Source organism: Oncorhynchus mykiss, chromosome 28 (genome assembly GCF_057628025.1).
Source record: "Oncorhynchus mykiss isolate SJ-2025 chromosome 28, ASM5762802v1, whole genome shotgun sequence".
NCBI classification, from domain to species: Eukaryota; Metazoa; Chordata; class Actinopteri; order Salmoniformes; family Salmonidae; genus Oncorhynchus; species Oncorhynchus mykiss.
The window spans coordinates 11,996,334-12,018,835 of NC_143049.1; the positions used below are offsets into that span (position 1 = coordinate 11,996,334).

At 45.7% G+C, this 22,502-nt stretch overlaps 1 protein-coding gene across 8 annotated transcripts; it reads left to right on the top strand.

The window, feature by feature from the left end:
- The first annotated feature begins 67 nt into the window (after positions 1–67).
- Positions 68–21,607, top strand: LOC110508532 (dynamin-1). Of its 8 annotated transcripts, XR_016492830.1 has the most exons (23): positions 172–520; positions 841–1,139; positions 3,128–3,201; positions 3,269–3,418; positions 3,601–3,804; positions 3,963–4,061; positions 4,457–4,617; positions 4,772–4,914; positions 5,013–5,148; positions 5,248–5,315; positions 5,578–5,716; positions 5,840–5,926; positions 6,312–6,382; positions 6,571–6,631; positions 7,042–7,115; positions 9,011–9,040; positions 9,991–10,104; positions 14,530–14,639; positions 14,895–15,009; positions 15,500–15,676; positions 15,943–16,169; positions 16,398–16,580; positions 19,398–20,292. XR_016492830.1 is itself a non-coding variant. In XM_090225376.1 (22 exons), exons 2-22 carry the CDS (start codon positions 979–981, stop codon positions 19,441–19,443), a joined length of 2,547 nt encoding a protein of 848 aa, XP_090081502.1. In that variant the 5' UTR covers positions 231–520; positions 841–978; the 3' UTR covers positions 19,444–21,604. The 8 variants fall into 8 exon arrangements, 3 of the variants coding, with proteins under 3 accessions (XP_036821930.1, XP_036821931.1, XP_090081502.1); XR_016492832.1 differs by lacking the exon at positions 9,011–9,040 and having other exon boundaries at positions 19,401–21,607; XR_016492828.1 differs by lacking the exon at positions 9,011–9,040 and having other exon boundaries at positions 6,571–6,812.
- Positions 21,608–22,502: the final 895 nt, after the last annotated feature.

The window sequence follows — 22,502 nt, forward strand, 5'->3', positions numbered from 1 at the left end:
ATATTCGAAATGTAATTTTTTGTCTCACTGCAGGGGATTGATGAAGTGCATCCAACCAATCATGCTCAGTGAGGTGATTCGCAGCCGTGAGTCACGACGGAAAAGCTGGCACGATGTAAACAGGGGGCGGGTTTGTTTTGCCTAACCTGTGTGCGCTCTGCCTATAGGCCTACCGCGCTGCGTATGTGTGCCGCGACCACAACTCCATTGCTGTCATTGGGCACCTCACTATGTCAATCTTATCACCAGGCGCGGCGAGCATCGCAATTATCGCGGTTGCGTAAAATAAATATGATTAATCCGTTATAGAGGCGAATTTGTGTTCACTCGTAATGAGGCTTTGAAGTCCATCCGTGCATAACAACGCTACCAAAACATAATTATATACCACAGGATATTCACATTAAACCGATGCTCAGTTACAGCAGGTGGCGTTGCTTGTAGGCTATAATTGCGTATGGATACGGATTTTGGATTGGATCTGCCTGTTCTTCAAACGCCAAGGAATCCTTGAGAAAGGGTAAATGACAAATGGCTATAGATAAAGAATAGAATGAATGCTGTGATGTATTTATTGTAAACGTGTTGCCTGTAAGCAAAACGCATCATGTTCGATGCAACGCGAATCATTTGGTGTGGGTAGGTCATTCCAAACCTATGGGATTAGACTGTCTACAATTCCATGCACGGTTTTATATTCTGTGCTTTGAGAGTAGGGTTTTATCAAGGACTTCATTACCCAAATGCCCTTGAAGAAAATGGTGTGTGTGCACGGTGTTGGTGGCGAGCAACTGCGCAATCCTACTCTGACTGCTCTCTTTCCCTCTCTCTCTCTCGCAGTCGAATCAACCCTTGCTTTGCTTGGGGCAATGTGCGTCTAGATGACAACTACATCAACAAGCACGGTAGCACTGGACTAAAGATATAACCGCCCACTTCCTTCTCTCTCCGTTTGAGCCTCTCGCGCCCGCTAGCACCATGGGTAACCGGGGAATGGAGGACTTGATCCCGTTGGTCAACAAGCTTCAGGACGCTTTCAGCGGCATCGGTCAGAGCTGCAATCTTGACCTGCCACAGATCGCGGTAGTCGGCGGACAGAGCGCTGGCAAGAGTTCCGTGTTGGAGAACTTCGTTGGCAGGTAAAGGAGCAGCATCCATGGACAAATTCATCACTATATGGCAATAAATAATACTATCTCGTGTTAAGCATGGGGTCGGGGATGTCGTGTCCAACCCCGTCACGTTTCGTTTTTCGAAACGTCTGTGGCGTCCCGATCTTCTTTGAGGCAGGAGCTCGTCTCCATCTTATTTTTAACGCGCATTACTATTTTATAGCCGGCTTTATGAAAAAGGGAGCCGATACCCACTCGAGACTCCAGCCCAATCAGCCAGCCCCATTTAGCCTGTTTCAGTCCCTGAAATCTCAGCATTTGCTTTGAACCATTTGCTTAAACTCATTGAAATGTAAAATGTCCCCCAGTAAAATAGGTAAGGAAATGACTTGTAAGGCCTGGATAGATACATTAACACCAGGCAACACTCTTATTACATTAATATGATCAAATCGGTTCTGCTGTCAATCACAACGAAGAGCTTCCATTAGATTTTCTGCGCTGTGGGATTAAGTGGTACATTATGGCAATGTGGTTGGTACATAAAACAGATACCATTAGATATGGACAGGAGGGTATGGGTTCAGAAAGATTGCATATACCTTCAAATATTATACAGCCATGTGAATGGTAAAGACTGGCAATTGAGGTTAGGTATAGAAGGTTTCCTACTAATCTCCAGGGTCATATTAATTAGTGCACAATGTAGCAAAACATTTTGCAATGGTAAGAAAAAGGAGTTTCTTGTTGAACAAGGTTCACAGTCCCTCTCTATTTCAGTCTGTTTTCTTCTGTTTTGTGCCTAGAGAATATGACCCAGGTCTAGATAGAAGAAGTGCAGGGTTGTTGGCATCAGTCAAGGCCCAGCCAGCCACCCCTGAGACCTGGGATCCAGCTGAGTAATGGTCCTGCTGTCCAGGGTTGGCTCCCCCACCCACACTGCTTGCCGAATGGACAGCCGGTGTCTGACTCATATTTCCTGCTAGCCCATAGATAAGAGGTCTCAATGTCAATATGTTGTTCATTCACTTAGACAACTAGATGACAGGGGCCTTAAACATGCATGTAGACACACACACACACTTTTTAAATACTTTATTTGAATCCACCAATCAAATGGACAAAAACAAGGATCCAAACAGTTCAAAGGTCCCTGTATGCATGGCAGTCCAGGGTACAGGAAGCACCTCTTTCTCCAAACAGCTAGGCTGCCGAGGACAGCTGAAACAGAGCAGTACCTAGCCAGTTGCTTTGCCCTCGTTTTTGTCAGGCCAGCAATCTGGAGGCCACACACTGCAAGCCTGTGTGCGTGACTGAGATTGCTGAATATCAGCGCCAGCAGCTAGCACCTCCACCCGATGCTGCCCAAGGTCAACACACACACACACACACGCACACACACACACTTGCCAGGCCATTATTGTTAATAAGAGTTTGTTCTTAACTGAGCTGCCTGGTAAAATAGACACACACATGCACTCTCTCGCCTGGTAGCAGACTGGTATGTACTAAAGTCATCGTTCATTAACGGAGTGCTCTGCTACTTGCCACTGTGCAGCTGTTCATGTTGACTTGTACTTTAGGTCAGAATTGATGACTTTTATTTTAGGACTATTTAATTTGATCAGCAGCATTAAGGGGATCGAGTTGTACTCGGGGCTCTGAGGGTAAACTGGACTAAATGTTGTAAGAGCCTGATGACATTTTCAGATCAACATTTTTTTCCCATTCCTAATATCTTCTGTTAGTAAGAAGAGTTTCCATTTGGTTGTGTGCTGTGATTTAATTCTACATTGTGTGTGTGTGTTCAGTATGTGTGAGTCGTTGTACACTATAGCAGTCAATGGCTGCTGTAGGCCTCAGACTCCTACAGTGCAACACCATCACTGTCACCGTCAACATAGTCTCACATAGCCAGACACCATCTTATTGTCTCATTCGCTCCTGGAAGGCAAGGTTAAATTCAACCCCACCCCCTCTCTGTGTATCTGTCCTGATTGGCTATCTGTCTGCAGGGACTTCCTGCCCCGAGGCTCTGGGATCGTCACCCGCAGGCCCCTTGTCCTGCAGCTTATCAGCGCCAATGCAGGTAATACACAAACACACACACACCCGCACACACATTTGGAATCTAATCTTTGCCTTTTTCTTCACAGAATGGGCAGAGTTCTTGCACTGCAAAGGGAAGAAGTTCACAGATTTCGACGAGGTTCGCCAGGAGATTGAGGCAGAGACTGACCGCATTACCGGGGCCAATAAGGGCATCTCTCCCGTCCCCATCAACCTGCGCGTCTACTCCCCACATGGTAGACATGCACAACCCCTTAACTACTCTCTCTCTCTCCCATCTCTCATCTCTGTCCCTCTACCTCCTGTACTGCTGAACAATTGTGTATTGTTCATGTTGGGCTGTTGTCCTCACCCTCCTGTGTGTTAGGTAATATTCACCATGACATGTGTCCTCTCTCTCCTCTCCCTCTGCCTGCAGTGCTGAACCTGACCCTGATCGACCTGCCAGGCATCACCAAGGTGCCGGTGGGGGACCAGCCAGTGGACATTGAGCAGCAGATCAGAGACATGATCATGCAGTTCATCTGCAGGGAGAGCTGTCTCATCCTGGCTGTCACCCCGGCCAACTCTGACCTGGCCAACTCCGACGCCCTCAAACTGGCCAAAGACGTCGACCCCCAGGGTAAGACGTTGATCATTATTGCTCTGTCATATGATGGGGGTTACCTATCCAGGCGTTGAGATCTCGCAAGGCGTCTGCAATCAAGTCCGCCTGGAACGTAGCCTTTGTGTTGTGACTGGCCTGCCACTGCCTTTTGCCCCTTACCCTTTGACCTCCAGGCCAGCGGACCATAGGAGTGATCACCAAGCTGGACCTGATGGATGAGGGAACAGATGCCAGGGAGGTCCTGGAGAACAAGCTGCTGCCCCTGAGGAGAGGTGGGACATCTGTCTATTACTCACTCTTTCTACCAATATCTCTCTCTTTGTCTTTATCCATCTTTATGTCCAACCAATCTACTTTGGTTATCTTTGGTACCAGCTTTTCTGTTCTATCCTCCTTTCCCTCATCCCTCCGACCATTTGTCTGTGTTTATATTGGAGTGATTTCACCCTGTCCATCTGTGTGTGTTGCCAGGTTATATTGGAGTGGTTTCACCCTGTCCATCTGTGTGTGTGTTGCCAGGTTACATTGGAGTGGTTTCACTCTGTCCATCTGTGTGTGTTGCCAGGTTACATTGGAGTGGTTTCACCCTGTCCATCTGCGTGTGTGTGTGTTGCCAGGTTACATTGAAGTGGTTTCACCCTGTCCATCTGTGTGTGTGTGTTGCCAGGTTACATTGGAGTGGTGAACCGCAGTCAGAAGGACATTGATGGGAAGAAGGACATCAAGATGGCTATGGCTGCTGAGAGGAAGTTCTTCCTGACTCACCCGGCCTACAGACACATGGCCGAAAAGATGGGCACCCCGTGCCTACAGAAAGTCCTCAACCAGGTAGGCTAACGGACTGACTGTAGACTGACCAGTTAACCTGTAGGAGAAACTCAGTTACTGTTATTACATCCGTGCTATGCGTCCCAAATCCAGCATAATAGGCTTGCTTAAGCAACTTTACATTGAGGGTACATTTTGTGTTGTGTTGCCATAGCAACTGACCAACCACATCCGTGACACGCTGCCAGCGTTCCGTAGCAAGCTGCAGACCCAGCTGCTGTCTCTGGACAAGGAGGCCGAGGAGTACCGAGGATACCGCCCTGATGACCCGGGACGGAAGACCAAGCAACTGCTGCAGTGAGTCCTTCAGAAAAAAACATGTTTCACAATCAGGGTTGGGGTCAATTTCTTCTCAATTCAGCAAATCAACTGAAATTTTGATTTTGTGTGTGTAGGATGGTGCAGCAGTTCTCAGTGGACTTTGAGAAGCGTATCGAGGGCTCTGGGGACCAAGTGGATACTGTAGAGCTCTCTGGTGGAGCCAAGATCAACCGCATCTTCCACGAGCGATTCCCCTTCGAGCTGGTGAAGGTTAGCTAGCTGACTGATGCACGTCTTGTTTCATTTTGGTACTTGGCTAGAAAACACTCTCATTCTCAATCGCTCTCCCTTTCTCGCTCTCGCCGCCAGATGGAGTGTGATGACAAGGAGATGCGGCGGGAGATCAGCTACGCCATCAAGAACATCCACGGTATCAGGTGGGTGTTTTCCTGTTTACCTCTCTCCTACCACCTTCAACTATCCTCTTCTTCCTCCTACACACACACACACACCTCCTTTCCTGACTGTTCTCTACTCCTCTTTCTCCCTCTCTCTCTCTCTCTCTCTATCTCTCTATCTCTCTATCTCTCTATCTCTCTATCTCTCTATCTCTCTATCTCTCTATCTCTCTATCTCTCTATCTCTCTATCTCTCTATCTCTCTATCTCTCTATCTCTCTATCTCTATCTCTATCTACAGGACTGGCCTGTTCACTCCAGACATGGCATTTGAGGCCATCGTGAAGAAGCAGATAGTTAAGATCAAGGAGCCGTGTATCAAGTGTGTGGACATGGTCATTCAGGAGCTGATCAACACCGTGCGCCAGTGTACCAACAAGGTAACCTTTTTAGTCAATCAATCCTCATTCTGGTATCCTTTTTAGAATTCAAAATCGTGGTGCGTTTTTAAATGATATTATTTCCTACGATGTGCCGTGATAGGATGTGATGTGTGTTTTCAGTTGGATTGCTTCCCCAGACTGCGTGAGGAAACCGAGAGAATTGTGACCTCACACATCCGAGACAGAGAGAGCAGGGCAAAGGACCAGGTCACAACCTACATATCTCACACACACACACGTTATGTTCTTCTAAAATTATTATTTTTTTAACCCTAAACATAACTCTTACCGTAATTATAACCCTAAATCTAACCCTAAGCTTTAAATGGCCTTTGACCTCATGGGAACGTGGTAAATGTCCCCAAGAGGGAGAATTTTGGTTGTTTTACTATCCTTGTGGGGGTCATTTTGGGGATTTTAGGTCGTCCCCACAAGGATAGAAGAACCAACCCCCCCCCCCCCACACACACACACAGCACAAATGCACACATGGTTATGTAAACAGTGGACTTATTGACCCAGGGGCTAGTAACTACACTGTAAATGAAGCTTCCATGTATTATTGACCAAATCTTTCTGTTTCCAATTGCAGGTGTTGCTGCTAATCGATGTCCAGCTCTCGTACATCAACACTAACCACGAGGACTTCATAGGCTTTGCTAAGTAAATGACTGACCAGGCCTGCCTTTATTGGCCTGCTAATGTTATTACAAAGTGGAGATGGGGGGGACATAGATGCTGAATACCTGCAGATAATACCGTACGGACCTCTCCGTCCCTTGTCTGTTTCCCTCTGCGCTTACTTTCCTATCGCTGTCTGTTTCTGTCTCTCTGCTTCCTCTGCTCCGTAGTGCACAGCAGAGCAGCAAGCAGAGTAACAAGCAGAGCAGCGCTGCGAGCCAGGTCAGCCAGGTGAGACACAGAGGAGGATCTGAAATGCCACACACACACGCATGCACGCGCTCCAGAACAAAAGGCCAAGGGTCGCCCACACTCCCAACAGTGGGCTGCAGGCCATATAGGAGGAGACGGGGCCGTAGGGACAGCGACTCGTATGCTTCCTGGTTCCTTTGTGTCATTAATTTTGCACACCGTATGTATACTCCTGTACATTCTACGTACGTTATTGCCTTTGTTGTATTTTTTTTTTTTTTACATTTCATGTTGATTTTGGGGGACCTTTTGATTGCCTTTGTCTTTTTCAGTTGGATGGTGACACTTTTTATTATTATGTTGGGTGTGTTTGTGTGTACAAAACAAATGGATGTTTTAAGTTTTATTTACCTTTATCACTATGTTTAAACCCCTTCTATGTCATCAAGGTGCCCCCATGCATTTCATCCCAAACCCTTAGTGAGAGTCTGAGCAGCCTTGTTTTGGGCGTCTGGCCTGGTTGGTGAGTATCACTCGTTGGGGGTTGGGGTTGGGCTTTGCCTGCTGTCTGTATTTACTCTACTGGCCACTGTGTGGCTCCCTCTTGTGGCCACCCTTTACACTCCTGGGAATTGGCCTATATGGATAGGGATAAATCAAAATGATTCTTACAAAATACAGTTGACAAGCATACGCATGGTAGCGAATGAAAGGGAACAGTTTGGAGATTCTGGGGAAATGATTTGAACAAAGTTGAGGGCACAACAGTTCAGAAGACTGATTCCAAACAATTACACTGTTGATTTTATGTGCATTTTACATTTACTGTACTTTCTGCCGCATTTGTTGATAACGAAACGTAAAAATACTCTGGATGAATTCAGTAACTGGGGAAAAATGACGAGGGTTTGAGTGAAAGAACTAACGGGTGTCTCCCAAGGTGGACACAGTTCCTAAGTCATTTCAATACACTTTTATGACTCACAGAAGCTTCTTTAACTAGAATGTGCTTTTTGCAGCTCTCCTAGCTGTGCCGTTCAGGAAGCACACGTGTTTTGTTTTGAACACAGCCCTGCATCCCTGCCATCACACAATGACTGGAGTTGTTTACGCAATCCAAAAAAAGGCCCATTTATACATAGCAATCTAGGTCAGGTCTGCATCATTTGAAGGCTTGTTCCATTGCCAACATGACTAGCTAAGTTATAAAATCTGATATTACAGTGTTAGGCATTCACAGGGCAATTCAGAGAAACGGATTGTAATTTTGGTGTGCGTAGAAAGTCATGGGTGCATTCAGGTCCGTGTTCCGCGGTGATTTTTTATCCACAATAGACAGACATTCTGTTCCGAACAACCCAGGGCTTGACGCCATGTCACGTTGTATCTGTACATCAGACCTAGTGGTCATAAATGTTGACACTGTGTATGACTTTGTTTTATGATGTGAAAATGTGACGTGCACATTTGGACTCACAGGTGTTTGGCGTGCTCGTACGGCGTCTCATCTTTCAAAACACTCGGTCGTCTTCATTTACAGCATTTCCTCACTCAGACAGCAAAGAGTTTGCAAAAGTTGCCCAATTAGTAGGAGGGATGGGGGCAACTTCTTGTGGTGCTGGATATCAGAACGGATTTCAGGTCAAAATCCATACAGCGCCGTGAGGCCTGAGCTTCACCGTCATGTACAGCATGTTACTGTACACCCACTGCATTCCAATTTATGCGCTTGTCAGTGCACAAACCTGCCATTTTCAACCCGTATAGAGGTACGAGTGTAAAGGGCTACTTATAGTGGCATAGAAACAATCCCAGTTAAAGTTAAATAACTAGGGAACATTACTTTGTTTTTATTCCAGAAAAGCTGTTAGGCAGAAACCAACAATGTCAAGTTACTTTCTAAAAAACCCCACAGAGTCAACATCAGTGAGTTGGATGTGTCCTTAAGAGTGGGAGTTGGCAGGTTCCGTTTTGTGTTGGATCAAAACCCATACAGCGCTGAGCTTTGAGCTCTGGCATCGTTTATAGCATGATACTGTGTTCCAATTTATGCGCTTATCAAGTGCCCAAACCTGCCATTTTTCAACCCATGTACGGGTACAAGTGTGAAGTGCCAACTTGAACCCACTCAACTGCTATGGCTGTTAGTTAGCTACTTTACACTGGTTCTGGGTCAGTCAAATACATGTCGAATACTTTCAAATGCTCGGATCTGCATTGATTTAGTTTGCCTGCTATACAATGGGACCAGTAGAATAGTCCCAAAGGCATAAGCTCCAAGCTATGCTCCAAGCTATACTTACTCCTTAAGTATTTACCTTGATGTATTTGAGCCCGGTGTGGTAGGTTCCATTCATGAGATTGTATCCCGACGTGGTGCCTTAGGTGTTTTAACGGCCCACTTCCTTCCTGTTTCAGGCCTCCTCTCCACCCGCCTCGGGCTTGATTGTAAGAGCAACCGTTTACGTTACGACACTCCCTCATCCCTTTGACCACAGGGGGGGGTTACCTGTCAGTCAGCCCCCCCCCTTAGTGGTTCTAGGCCATCCGAGACGCCTAACTTAATAATCACTCAATCCTTTGACTGCCACTGGCTTGTTGTGTGTGCAGGCTAGTTAACACACCTAACACAAACGCTGATGTACCTCTAATGCTATAGTGCTACAATGCTGATATTGTTTGTTTGGGGAATGTTATGAGGCACTAATAACACGATGGACACTTCTTAACGCTGTGACACAGACCTCTGTTTGTAACTTTCAATATAGTGCCTGGAGGCTATCACTGAACATAAATTATGGTTTGGTTTATTTGCAGGTTGATGTTTATTGTCATGAATCTTGCCCTGGAAGCAGAACTGAGCGATTTCCGCTAGTTTGGCCAGCTGGCTATATCGTAAAAAAATAATTAAAACAAATCTGTGCTTTTTTTTTTAGGGTTAGGCGTTTGGGTTAGCAGTGTGGTTAGGTTTAAAGTCAGATTTGTGGCTGTGCCAGCTAGTGACCACTCTACAGAGCTGCCTCCAGGGCAAGATTCATGACAATAAATGCCAACCTGTGGTTTGCTCACAAAGATACACGCTTTCAATATCAATTAACTTGGAGTTCTCACACAACACACTTTCTCATTGCATTTTATTATTCATACGTCACTTTTGTGCACATCGGTTCGTGTACATGCAGTAGACTAGCTGGCCAGGTTTGACTGACTATGATTGAAGTAGGATTAGGTACAGTAGATGATGCATCCTTGTGGACATGACAACTCTTCAGTACCTTTTTAATTAGTATTATTTTTTTTAAACTCTCCTACTTCCTGGCAATTACACCACCCACCACAACTATGACCCCATCTTTCATCCCCTGACCTCTAACCTCTGCCCCCTGCTCTCTCTACAGGTAATCCGTAAGGGCTGGCTGACCATCAACAACATCAGCATAATTAAAGGCGGGGCTAAGGAATACTGGTTTGTCCTGACCGCTGAGAGTCTGTCCTGGTTCAAGGATGATGAGGTGAGTGAGTTAGTTGACCCTCTTCAGGGTGAGTTAGTACAGTCAGTCTGATGTAGTTTTGGCTAGACTTCAGGTGATGGTGGATTGGAACACCTATTCCCCTGATATACAGCCCTCCTTTCTGTTTAATGCCTGGCAGAAGGGTGGGCAGGTCAACAAATGGTAAAATATACATATGCGCTTTGAATCTCTGGCCAATTCCCAAGTGATAAGTATTTTGTTCGTTATCTTTGTAGAGGACATAATATAAACCATACCTTCTGACTACCCGCTAAATCACAACTCAACGGTGGTTCCACATTGGCTCTTCAGTGACGTTGCTCTTCCCCTTGCGATGCAGGGTGCTCGGTGCTTGATTGGCTGGATGTTGTCATTCATAGCTTGACGGGCTGGTGTCTGTCTGCCTGTCTGTGCCTGCTGTACAGGTTCCAGGATGTTCTGCACAGCAAGTGTAGACAGGCAGACACACAGCAACTCCCGGAGTCAGCCAATCCATGCACTGGTCAGCAGATGACATCACACGGGTAACAAGCAGAACACATGGTTTAAATCGTCTCTATATACAGTACGTGGTCGATACACAGCTAAATTCACTGGACAGAAATCTCTCTCTTGGCTGTCTTTTTTTGTCCCCCCCCCCCTCTTTCTGTCTCTCCACCTCTCCTCACTGCGCTGGGAGTTAAGGCATTTGGTTTGCTTTTGCACAATTGGAACCATCCCAAAGAAAACCACTGCTCACACACACATACACACACACATGCGACTACACACATCGGTTTTATGACACATCATTCGACGAGTAATAATTCAAAACGGTAACTCGCTGGATCGTAGACATTCTCATGTCCCGTTGACTATTAAAGTAGTTGTTTTATGAATCTCTGACCTTTCAACCAGTGTTAGGGGTAATCTGTTACAAAAGTAACATGTTGTGTAATCGGATGACTTTCATGAGTAATGGCTGGGTAACGTTATTACAGTTACTTTGTCAAGACTTTCAGCATCATGTCTCCACCGGATGCGTGTCTCCCTGATCCAATCCCGACTTGTTTCCTCGTTTTAGTTCTTGAGCGAGCGGAGGAAGGCCGTTTTGGAGAAATGTCATAACAGCTGCTGTCCATGGAAATGTAGAGTACGCACCTCTGATCTTTACCATTGATCGCTTCTGTGATAGCAAAGCCCATAGAGGGCTTTCACATCTAGTGGTAAATGTGCCCTCTGTACATCTCTATGGGTCCCTTTACGTGCGGTCTATAACCAGAACTGGCGGCTCGAGAGAGATTTTGAGTGAAAAGATAAGACATCTGTACAGATGTTTTGGCTTAAATTTTATATATGGCTAATTAAGCAGGACTTGTAGACTAGCACAGGAAAGCAGCGCCACAGATGAAAGGAGAAACTAGAGATAAACCTGAGTTAGTAAATAGCTATTTTTGGTAGTACGCTCGCCATGCTCCCTCCCTCTGACAGTCAAACAAACGGGGAGATTTTTTGATTTGATTCATGGAAGTACATGATAAAGTAATGCTTTACTTTCCACACAAAGTAATATTGTAAAGTAACACATTACTTTTGTAATATTTAATGTACAACTAATCGCACCACTGCATTCAACCAAGCATTTTTCCAAATTTCCTTGGGCGTCTTACTGTATATTTATTTATTCTCTTTCTCTCTCTCTCTCTGACCCCCCCCCCCCCTTCTCTTTCTCTCTCTCTCTCTGACCCCCCCCCCCCCCCCCCCCCTTCTCTTTCTCGGTGCAGTTGGCAGTTTCTCTGAAACTGCACACATTCTTGGCAGGAAAATCACACATTTGTAATCCAAACATCAGCCTCCAATGTTTCAGGGATAAATAACCTATTAAATGGCAGTATTCCTCCCTCTCTGTTTCTGAACCCAATAGCCCTTCATTATCCAAACCATCTATCACCAATACAATTCCACAGCCACCCTAATATTACAGTAATCGTGTTCCCAACACCATTGCTAATCCTACAGTAGCATCCCTACCCAATCAAATATTATTCCCTATACAGTACACAACTCCCAATACAGTAATTTACTGTAACACAACCTTACATACATAATAACCCTTATACATCCTTTTAACAGCATCATCCACTAGCCCCACTAAACTACCAAACCACTAGGCCTCTCTAGTTGGTTTATTATATCAGTGAAATAATATTTTTGCTGCTTATTCATACTGGACAGTATGAAGACCAGCTGCCACACAATAGTTTGAGCACAGAGTTATATGATAGAATATGATAATAGTATCTCTTGACTTTGACTATCTTTAGGCAACATTGTTACTGTTACCTCCCAACCTAACGCCAATGAAATACTGGAAGGATGTGTTTTGCATTTGAAACAGGACTTGATGGATGGATTGACCACTTTGCATGACTGTTTGAGCCTATGGTCCTCCCTCTCCCCATCTACTGCATCAGAATCGGGGCTGGATTCTTTGTGTAAAGATCCAGGAGCCGACACACTTCTATTGCTGTTTATATACCGTACATTTAGTAAACTGACTGTTTCAAGGACATTAGAACACATTGGTCTGAGACCTGACTGACTTTTTAACTTTTATATCGGTCTTTTTTTATCTTCTTCTCTCTTTGAAACCAATGATGTACATTTATTCCACGAAGGTAAAATAAGTCTTAAATGCAGTCAGAACATTAAAAAAGTACAAAATAGGAACCGATACCCGACACAGAGTAGAAGACAAAGAGATGAGCAAACGGCAGTGGAAGATGGTCGGTGGTGGAGTGTAGATGATCAAACCCACTATGAAACCTCCTTTTGAAAGCCAGTGTTTCCCCAAATGGAAGAGAAGTGCTTCCCTGCCCAGTCTAACCAATGTGCAGACTACTGTACACCAGTATGACCATGAACAGGTAGTCTGAACACTGGGAGGACGGAGCCGGACAGTCTGTCTTAGGCCCCAAAAGACATTGACTCTCTGCCATTCCGTAGGCCGTAACGTTTGCTGATCTTTGTCTTCCTTCCTTCCTCCATTTTGGCATCAAGAAGTAGGGATCCCCCCCCCTCTCAAACCCCAAAACCTATTTTCATTTCACCCGTCTGTGTCGCCTCTTCTCCCCCTCTCTGTCGTTTGTCTGTTGTGTTTCTGCGTGTCGTTCCCGTCACTGTCCGTTTGGGTCATGCCGGCCTTGCAGAGTATCCAGGCTTGACGTGGCACATTCACTCAGACGACCGACCGGGACAGACTGGCTGAGCACTCAGGGAGGGGATATTGCAAAAAAAAAGAGAGGGAAGGAAAAAGAGGGAGAGATGGAGGAAGAGGGAGGGACACGTGTGACCATATATGGGTTGGAGTGACCCCTTGGGGAATACAACCGAGAGAAGTCTGCCATGGTTCTTTTCTCGTTTCATACCTAGTGAGACCCTACAATCCTAGTGAGACCCGACCATCGCTCTGCAGGGGGTCACATATGGACACCTCTGTTGAACCACTTTTCGGGAATCCTTCACTTTGTTTCTTCTTCAGGTTTCCCTCTCTTTCTTCACTCCGCTCTGGAAGTCCTTCCCTCCTTCTCTTGCACTCCGTGTCTCTGTGCTGTTAAGCAGTACCAGATGTCGAGTCTTAATGCCAGGCTGTCATTTAATCTCTCGCTCTCTTTCTCCCTCACTCCCTGGAAAATCAGGGAGGAAGTGGGCCTCTGGAAAGGAAAGTAGAAATATTGAAGAAATAAGAGGGGGAGGGATAATGGAGAGAGAGAGGGGGAAGAAATGAGATGGCGAGGTTTGATGGAGTGTGTGTGATGGAGAGTTTTACAGTAAATTTGACTCTCTCTCAACTCTTTGTACTCACGATTAAAACCATGTCATGCTCAGTGTTATCCTGACCAGCAGACCTCTGCTTGATCCGACGTCCATGCATTCAAATGCACACCACAGTGCATTCCCGGAGTCCCCTGTGTTTCTCCACATCTGTATTTCTCCTCTTTATCGTAGCCAGAATGTTTCCTCCAGCCCCAGCTCTCCCTCCCTCTTCAAACGTACCGTGGAGAACGACCCACACACTAATGACTTCCACATGTCGTCTCCCCCTCCCTGCCCCGCTCTGCCTCCCACTCTCATTCTTCCTCCCACTCCACTCCATCTCCACCTCTGTGCTCCCCCACCCTCTCCCCTGTGCTCCCCCAACTTCACCTCCTTCTTCCTACTCATCTTTCCACATTCCCCTTCTCTCCCTTTCTCCCTGGATCATCGCCCGACTAAGCCAACCTGTTGATTTTAAAAATCAAGCCGAAAAATAAACATAATATGACACACAGAGATCAGATAGTAATCAGAAACGAAGTAAACATTTCCCTAACATGGTTCTTTGCAGTTGCTTGTTTATACTGTAAAAACCTGCTGATGGTACCTCCCTTTCTGTTTGTATCTCAGGAGAAGGAAAAGAAATACATGCTCCCTCTGGACAACTTGAAGGTGCGCGACGTGGAGAAGGGGTTCATGTCCAGCAAGCATGCCTTTGCCATCTTCAACACAGAACAAAGGTCAGGAAACCAGACAGACACATCTTAACATTACTTGTAATATTATGGCACCACTTCTACTTAAAATATTCCTACTTTAGTACCACTAGTTTTAATAATAACGATACATACTGTAGAAGGAGACAGAAACCAGATAGTCTGTTGGGGTCGTTTTCTTCCTTTTTATTTAAAGTGATGAGCCTGCCACGTGGCCCTAAAATGACCCGGAAGCGTAACGAACTTCCTCTTCCCCTCCCGTGTGTTGTGGTCTGACAGGAATGTGTACAAGGACAATCGTTTCCTGGAGCTGGCCTGTGACACTCAGGACGAGGTGGACAGTTGGAGGGCTTCACTCTTGCGCGCTGGAGTCTACCCCGAAAGGTCTTCTAATGTGAGTGACCACTGCACTGGCCACCAGGGTTGGGGGTCAATTTCAGTTCAGGAAAGTAAACCGAATTGGCTGAATTGAAATGAAATTGACCCCCAACCCTGGTGCCCACCACTGTGACCACTTACCGTGGTGTCACTGCATATTAGCCCCTGCAACTTATTGTCCACCTCATCTGCCCTTCACTCCCTTCCCATGTTGCACTTCTGTTATGTCGTCCATCCTATCACTTCCCAAGTGAGCCATCATATCACTTTATTTTCCCTTTCTCCATCCTCTCTTTTTTTTTTTTTTTTTTAAAAGCCTTTCTTAAGGTTGTTGCTGATGATGTACAGAGCTCTGTGATTCCCATGTGTAATGAAAAGCGCTTTACAAATACAATTTATTATTTTGTCATTTGATGTGCACATGAGTTTTCTACATCTAAAGATGCAAGCCACAAGATCTGTGTCACTAAATACAGGCGTGTTAACTTAAAGCTCTCTTCCTCCAGGTGGAAAGTGAGGGAGGCGGCACATCGTCCTCGTCCCAGGACAACTTCTCCATGGACCCTCAGCTGGAGCGGAAAGTGGAAACCATCCGGAACCTGGTCGACTCCTACATGGCCATCGTCAACAAGTGCATCCGTGACCTCATGCCCAAGACCATCATGCACCTCATGATTAGTAATGTAAGGGACCTCTGCTCCACGCTGGTGGAATGGTATCGGGCATGGGTTCAAAAAGTAGTTGGCGTTTTTTTACAAATACACTCAGCTTACGCTTGAGCCTGGCTGGTGTGCAACTTTTCACCTGATTCCATTGGTTCCGTTGTGCCAGGCAAGCTAACTCAAACAGGTTCCTGTATAACACTGTGTGACAACCATGGTAAAAAAAGAGCTTTTATTAAATAATTTGAATGATTGATTGATCCATCAACTCTCTCCCCCGCCACCAGGTGAAGGACTTCATCAACGCGGAGCTGCTGGCCCAGCTGTACTCGGCCGAGGACCAGGGTGCCCTGATGGATGAGTCCCAGGAGCAGGTCCAGAGGAGGGACGAGGTACTCAGGACCCACCAGTCCCTGAAGGAGGCCCTGGCCATCATAGGAGACATCTCCACCACCACCATCTCCACCCCCATGCCCCCGCCCGTGAACGACTGGCGCGGTGGAGGCGGAAACAGGTAGGCATCCTGGTAGTCCATGGATAATGACTTGTCTAGATATCTAAGTGTAATGTAATGGAGTCAACTATTGGTCGACAGGTGAAGATGTTGGGTTGGCGAGCAGGTGAACCGTGTTTGAAGACTGTCATTCATTTTTATTTAACTTAGATAAGACTGCAACAGTCTCCATGTGATGTCAAAAATATGTCATGCATGAAAGGGTACTGATGGCCCCCTCCCCCCCAGGTCTCCTCCAACCAGCCCCACTGGTTCCAGGAGGATGTCATCAGGCCAACGCCCTAGTCCCGGAGGAGGGCGAGGGGCTCCACACCCTCCTAACCGCCCAGGACCCCTGGGGCCCTTCAACAACAGTGCTGACAGCCCCCAGATCCCCAGCCGCCCCAACCGGGCCCCTCCCAACATCCCCAGGTGAGGCCAGGGTAACCTACTTTAGGCCTATATGCTCCTGTGTAGCTCAGTTGGTGTGAGCGTGCTAAGATCGTGGGTTCAATTCCCACAGGGATCACATACGAAAAATGTGTGTAAACACTAAGTTGCTTTGACCTTTTGATAAAAAGGTCTGATATACACTGCTCAAAAAAATAAAGGGAACACTTAAACAACACCAATGTAACTCCAAGTCAATCACAATTCTGTGAAATCAAACTGTCCACTTAGGAAGCAACACTGATTGACAATACATTTCACATGCTGTTGTGCAAATGGAATATACAACAGGTGGAAATTATAGGCAATTAGCAAGACACCCCCAATAAAGGAGTGGTTCTGCAGGTGGTGACCACAGACCACTTCTCAGTTCCTATGCTTCCTGGCTGATGTTTTGGTCACTTTTGAATGCTGGCGGTGCTTTCACTCTAGTGGTAGCATGAGACGGAGTCTACAACCCACACAAGTGGCTCAGGTTGTGCAGCTCATCCAGGATGGCACATCATTGCGAGCTGTGGCAAGAAGGTTTGCTGTGTCTGTCAGCGTAGTGTCCAGAGCATGGAGGCGCTACCAGGAGACAGGCCAGTACATCAGGAGAGGTGGAGGAGGCCGTAGGAGGGCAACAACCCAGCAGCAGGACCGCTACCTCCGCCTTTGTGCAAGGAGGAGCAGGAGGAGCACTGCCAAGAGCCCTGCAAAATGACCTCCAGCAGGCCACAAGTGTGCATGTGTCTGCTCAAACGGTCAGAAACAGACTCCATGAGGGTGGTATGAGGGCCCGACGTCCACAGGTGGGGGTTGTGCTTACAGCCCAACACCGTGCAGGACGTTTGGCATTTTCCAGAGAACACCAAGATTGGCAAATTCGCCACTGGCGCCCTGTGCTCTTCACAGATGAAAGCAGGTTCACACTGAGCACATGTGACAGACGTGACAGAGTCTGGAGACGCCGTGGAGAACGTTCTGCTGCCTGCAACATCCTCCAGCATGACCGGTTTGGCGGTGGGTCAGTCGTGGTGTGGGTTGGCATTTCTTTGGGGGGCCGCACAGCCCTCCATGTGCTCGCCAGAGGTAGCCTGACTGCCATTAGGTACCGAGATGAGATCCTCAGACCCCTTGGGATACCATATGCTGGTGTGATTGGCACTGGGTTCCTCCTAATGCAAGACAATGCTAGACCTCATGTGGCTGGAGTGTGTCAGCAGTTCCTGCAAGAGGAAGGCATTGATGCTATGGACTGGCCCCCTGTTCCCCAGACCTGAATCCAATTGAGCACATCTGGGACATCCATGTCTCGCTCCATCCACCAACGCCACGTTGCACCACAGACTGTCCAGGAGTTGGCGGATGCTTTAGTCCAGGTCTGGAAGGAGATCCCTCAGGAGACCATCCGCCACCTCATCATGAGCATGCCCAGGCGTTGTAGGGAGGTCATACAGGCACGTGGAGGCCACACACACACTACTGAGCCTCATTTTGACTTGTTTTAAGGACATCACATCAAAGTTGGATCAGCCTGTAGTGTGGTTTTCCACTTTAATTTTGAGTGTGACTCCAAATCCAGACCTCCATGGGTTGATACATTTGTTTCCCATTGATAATTTTTGTGATTTTGTTGTCAGCACATTCAACTATGTAAAGAAAAAAGTATTTAATACGAATATTTAATTCATTCAGATCTAGGATGTGTTATTTTAGTGTTCCCTTTAGTTTTTTGAGCAGTGTATATGGACATGGAGACACTGAACAATTTGGTACCCATAACCAGGGGTAACCCTGAGTTCTTCCTGAACATGTAGCTAACCTGACTCAGTTCCCAACATCATGTGTAGCCGTTCCATTATCTTAAGCGGAATATTTGAAGGGTTATTAGTTAAAGTAAAACACACAAACACATTCCAGTGGTTTGTGGTTAATGAAACAAGGAAGAGTCCACAAGCTCAAGTGTTTCTCTTCGTGCTGAGTGATTAACGAAAATGCTACATTTTCCTGGTTATTAAACAACGAATTGACCGACGTCAGTTAAATTACTTGAATTCCATTTTTTTTCTTTTTAAAATTGATTTATATGAGTTCAACCTGACGTTTCTCTAGAGAGAAATCAAATCTTCCATGAGAAATTAAGTCAACAACTATGTGGGACGCCGGGCTGATTTTGGAAGTTAGACAAATATTCAACTTAGTTCAGCGCAGAAACGTGGTAATTAGTTACAATGACCCTAATCCATTGCACCTGTTCTTTCTGCATGAGAGAGGAATGACGCAACATAACGACGAGAGGGATAGAGACAGCTTGTGAGGTAGCTCTACCCGATGGATAGTTTTAGTAGTTGGTAATAAGCAGCCTTGAAAGTGTGCCTTATCTACATTGACGAACTAGTAAAATGATTTTGTCAGCCAGCTAGCTACTACTAGCCTTGCTAAATAGGATGACTCGTTCAATGGGGAGCACGGAGATAACGTCAGATGGTTGTCTGGTTGGCTGGCTGCTTCTGCCTGAGCAGAGATGAGATGATGACTTTAATAAATGACAAATCAAATCCTAAAATAAAAAAAAATAAGTATAATACACAACTGAATGTATTTTTTAAATTGAAGTTAAAAGTAATGTGATTGCCTGTTTTTAACACATCTTAAACTATCTGCTTCTCTTCCCTCTCTCTCCCTCTTCCCTCCATCTTCCCTCTTCCTTCACTCTTCCTCCCTCCTCTCACTCTTCCCGCTCACTCGCTCTCCCTTTCTGTCATCCGCTGGCCTCTAAACACTACTGCCCTCCCACCCTCCCTTCCTCTCCACCAGTAGGCGACCCCCTCCTTCTCCAACAAGAAATATTCCCCCATCATAAGCAAGGAGCTTGCGATCTCTAATGGGACTAGTGTTCATCTCCTAGCTCATCCTCCAGTGCTCATCCTTCCCCTATCCTCCCCAAGCCCCTCTATCTCTCTCTCCTTGGTCTTTACCCGCCCCCCCAGTGCAGACATTGAACCCTTTGCCCTCTGACCTCAGGCCAGGTGACGATCAATGTCCATGTATTTATGTACAGTATGGTGCCTGTCTTGTGGTGTGTGTATATATCTTTATGTGCGCTTGTGCTCGCTTGTGGTCCAGGTTTTCTTAGCAGATTCAGTTCCGACTGGGTTCCAGACCCTAGAACTTCCATCTCCCTTACCTAGAACTCAACCTGCGTAGAACCCTTCCACCCCAGCTGCTGCTTCTCTACATATCTATGCTCAGCAGTGGCACTGCCCTACCCACTCCAAATGCAGCATGGCACATAGGCAGCTTTTACTGCACGTACTTGTGTGTATGTGGGAGGCGGAAAAATTGGCCTATATATGTGTATATATGCCAAGTTCGTTTTAGTATTATATATTACACATTGTACAACACCCCCTTTCTGTATGTTTTTGCCTAGGTATTCTTCTCTTAGAGACGAAAGGGTGTGTGTGAGAGAGTGTAAGTGTGCCTGTGTCAACCCCGTGTGCATGTATTGTCTGTCTGCCCGTTTGTTGCTGTTTTATTTGTTTTCATGGTCCAAGATCCTTGAGAGTAATTTGATGTTGGATCATTGTGTGATTTTTGTTCCTGTGTTGTAGTAGCAGCAGCAGCCGATACACATATAACAAGGCTGAGGACCAGTACCAACAGTGTATTGTTTCACACACAACCGCCACAATAAATGCACTTAACCCTGTCTATGGAGTCTGGTATGCCTGTATCTGCTGTATCGGTGGTCATCTTCAACCCTGTCAATGGAGTCTGATATGCCTGTATCTGCTGTATCGGTGGTCATCTTCAACCCTGTCAATGGAGTCTGGTATGCCTGTATCGGTGGTCATCTTCAACCCTGTCAATGGAGTCTGATATGCCTGTATCTGCTGTATCGGTGGTCATCTTCAACCCTGTCAATGGAGTCTGGTATGCCTGTATCGGTGGTCATCTTCAACCCTGTCAATGGAGTCTGATATGCCTGTATCTGCTGTATCGGTGGTCATCTTCAACCCTGTCAATGGAGTCTGGTATGCCTGTATCGGTGGTCATCTTCAACCCTGTCAATGGAGTCTGGTATGCCTGTATCGGTGGTCATCTTCAACCCTGTCAATGGAGTCTGATATGCCTGTATCTGCTGTATCGGTGGTCATCTTCAACCCTGTCAATGGAGTCTGGTATGCCTGTATCGGTGGTCATCTTCAACCCTGTCAATGGAGTCTGGTATGCCTGTATCGGTGGTCATCTTCCTCACGCCTTTTTTTTTTAAAGCTCAAACTCAGAGGCTGGCTGGAAAGATGGAGGGAGGCTATTCCCAACACAAAGACAGACACAAGTTCACCGATATTACTTCGCCTACCACAATTATGGGGATACACATATCCCTGTATGACTGAGAACATGGTGACATGTTCCATTTAGCCTTTTCCTCAGGTTGGGTTGAAGCCCTCCCATGTTCCTGACAGATCACAGGCCACTTCAGAACTCTCTCTATGTTTAAAACCTTTTCTCTTCTCACTCACCACATCTCCCCCCCCCCTCTCTCCTTCCCCAGTCCTGAGTCCAGTCAGCCGCTGTGCCAGAGCTTAAGGTGGATTTGTCTAAAGTGTTCTCTGTCAGTATGTTATTGTGTATGTGGGCCTGTCCTCTTTTGAAACTTTTCTGCTGTGTGTGTGTGTGTGTGTGTGTGTACACATACAAACATAGGTATGATTGAGAACAGTTGACTATAATGACCGTGTTACAATCTAGCACTCTCCGTGTCTCTAGTAGCATCTCACTCTACTTCTTTATCTGGAAGACCACTTCAATGGCATGATTTTACAAGTCTTGCCAAAGCTAATGGTAGAAAGGAAATAATACAATATCAAGCAGAACATCAACGAATGGTATGAAGATATCTTGCCTGTAGGAGGGTATAGATGGACGTAAGGAGTAATTGGGGAATTGAGTTGCAACAACGGTGGTTATTTTATTTGTGTGTCTCTCTCTCTCTCTAAAATAAAATCTCTCCCCTCTCACGTTCCATTTGTTCAGTGTTTCTCTTCAAAATACATTTCTAACCCCTTGCATGCCAACCTCTTAGCCCCTCTATAACTATAAACAGTAGCTGAACATACACGTTGTTAAATTCTTTCAAGGACCCTGACTGCACTGCACATCGTACTAAGACGGCGGGTTTGTTTTAATTGAATCAACGGATTTATATTGTGGTGTGGTTCTTGTATTAGGCGATCGATCACCTTACCCATAATCCATGATGATACACTCAGGAACAGTATACGTATTCCTCCAGAGATGGCGCTGGTTAGCCATAACTAACTGCAGGCCTACAAGTTTAATTCCAGAGATGGCACTGGTTAGCCATAACTAACTGCAGGCCTACAAGTTTAATTCCAGAAAGCTATACATCTATTTTCAGCAATGTTGGTAAATGACCTTTTTTATTGTTTTAAAGAACTTCTATTGGTATGTTTTGTCACCATCTAATCATGGCACGAGGTGTTCAATGACATATGTATGAAAAATGATCACTTGATGGTTTTATTTCGGAGAGACGTTTTGTTGCAAAATGCTATACTGTATATCCGCCTCAGTCCAAGTATACTAAGTTTTACAGTCAAATGTTATAACTACATTTTTTTTAAATAAAGTGAACAAATGATACATTTGTGACATCAATATTTAAAGTTTTTAAATGAATCAACACAGTAATATGAGATCTATGTAAAAAATGTACATTTGATAGTTTAGTAATTTAAGAGATGCTCTTATCTAGAGCGACTTATTTACTATAAGTGTATTCATCTTAAGATAGCTAGATGAGAACCACATAACAGTGAAATATACAGGATACAAACATTCCATTCCAGCTAAAGGATGAATATATAGTATTTAGCAACATAACCTGTTTGA

Bases quoted from the DNA above. Each gene is read 5' to 3' on its own strand.
- LOC110508532 (XM_090225376.1), top strand. From the start codon at position 979: ATGGGTAACCGGGGAATGGAGGACTTGATCCCGTTGGTCAACAAGCTT. The intron at 4,618-4,771 runs GTAGGCTAACGG...GTGTTGCCATAG, and splicing joins TACAGAAAGTCCTCAACCAG to CAACTGACCAACCACATCCG. The intron at 16,170-16,397 runs GTAGGCATCCTG...CCTCCCCCCCAG, and splicing joins CGCGGTGGAGGCGGAAACAG to GTCTCCTCCAACCAGCCCCA.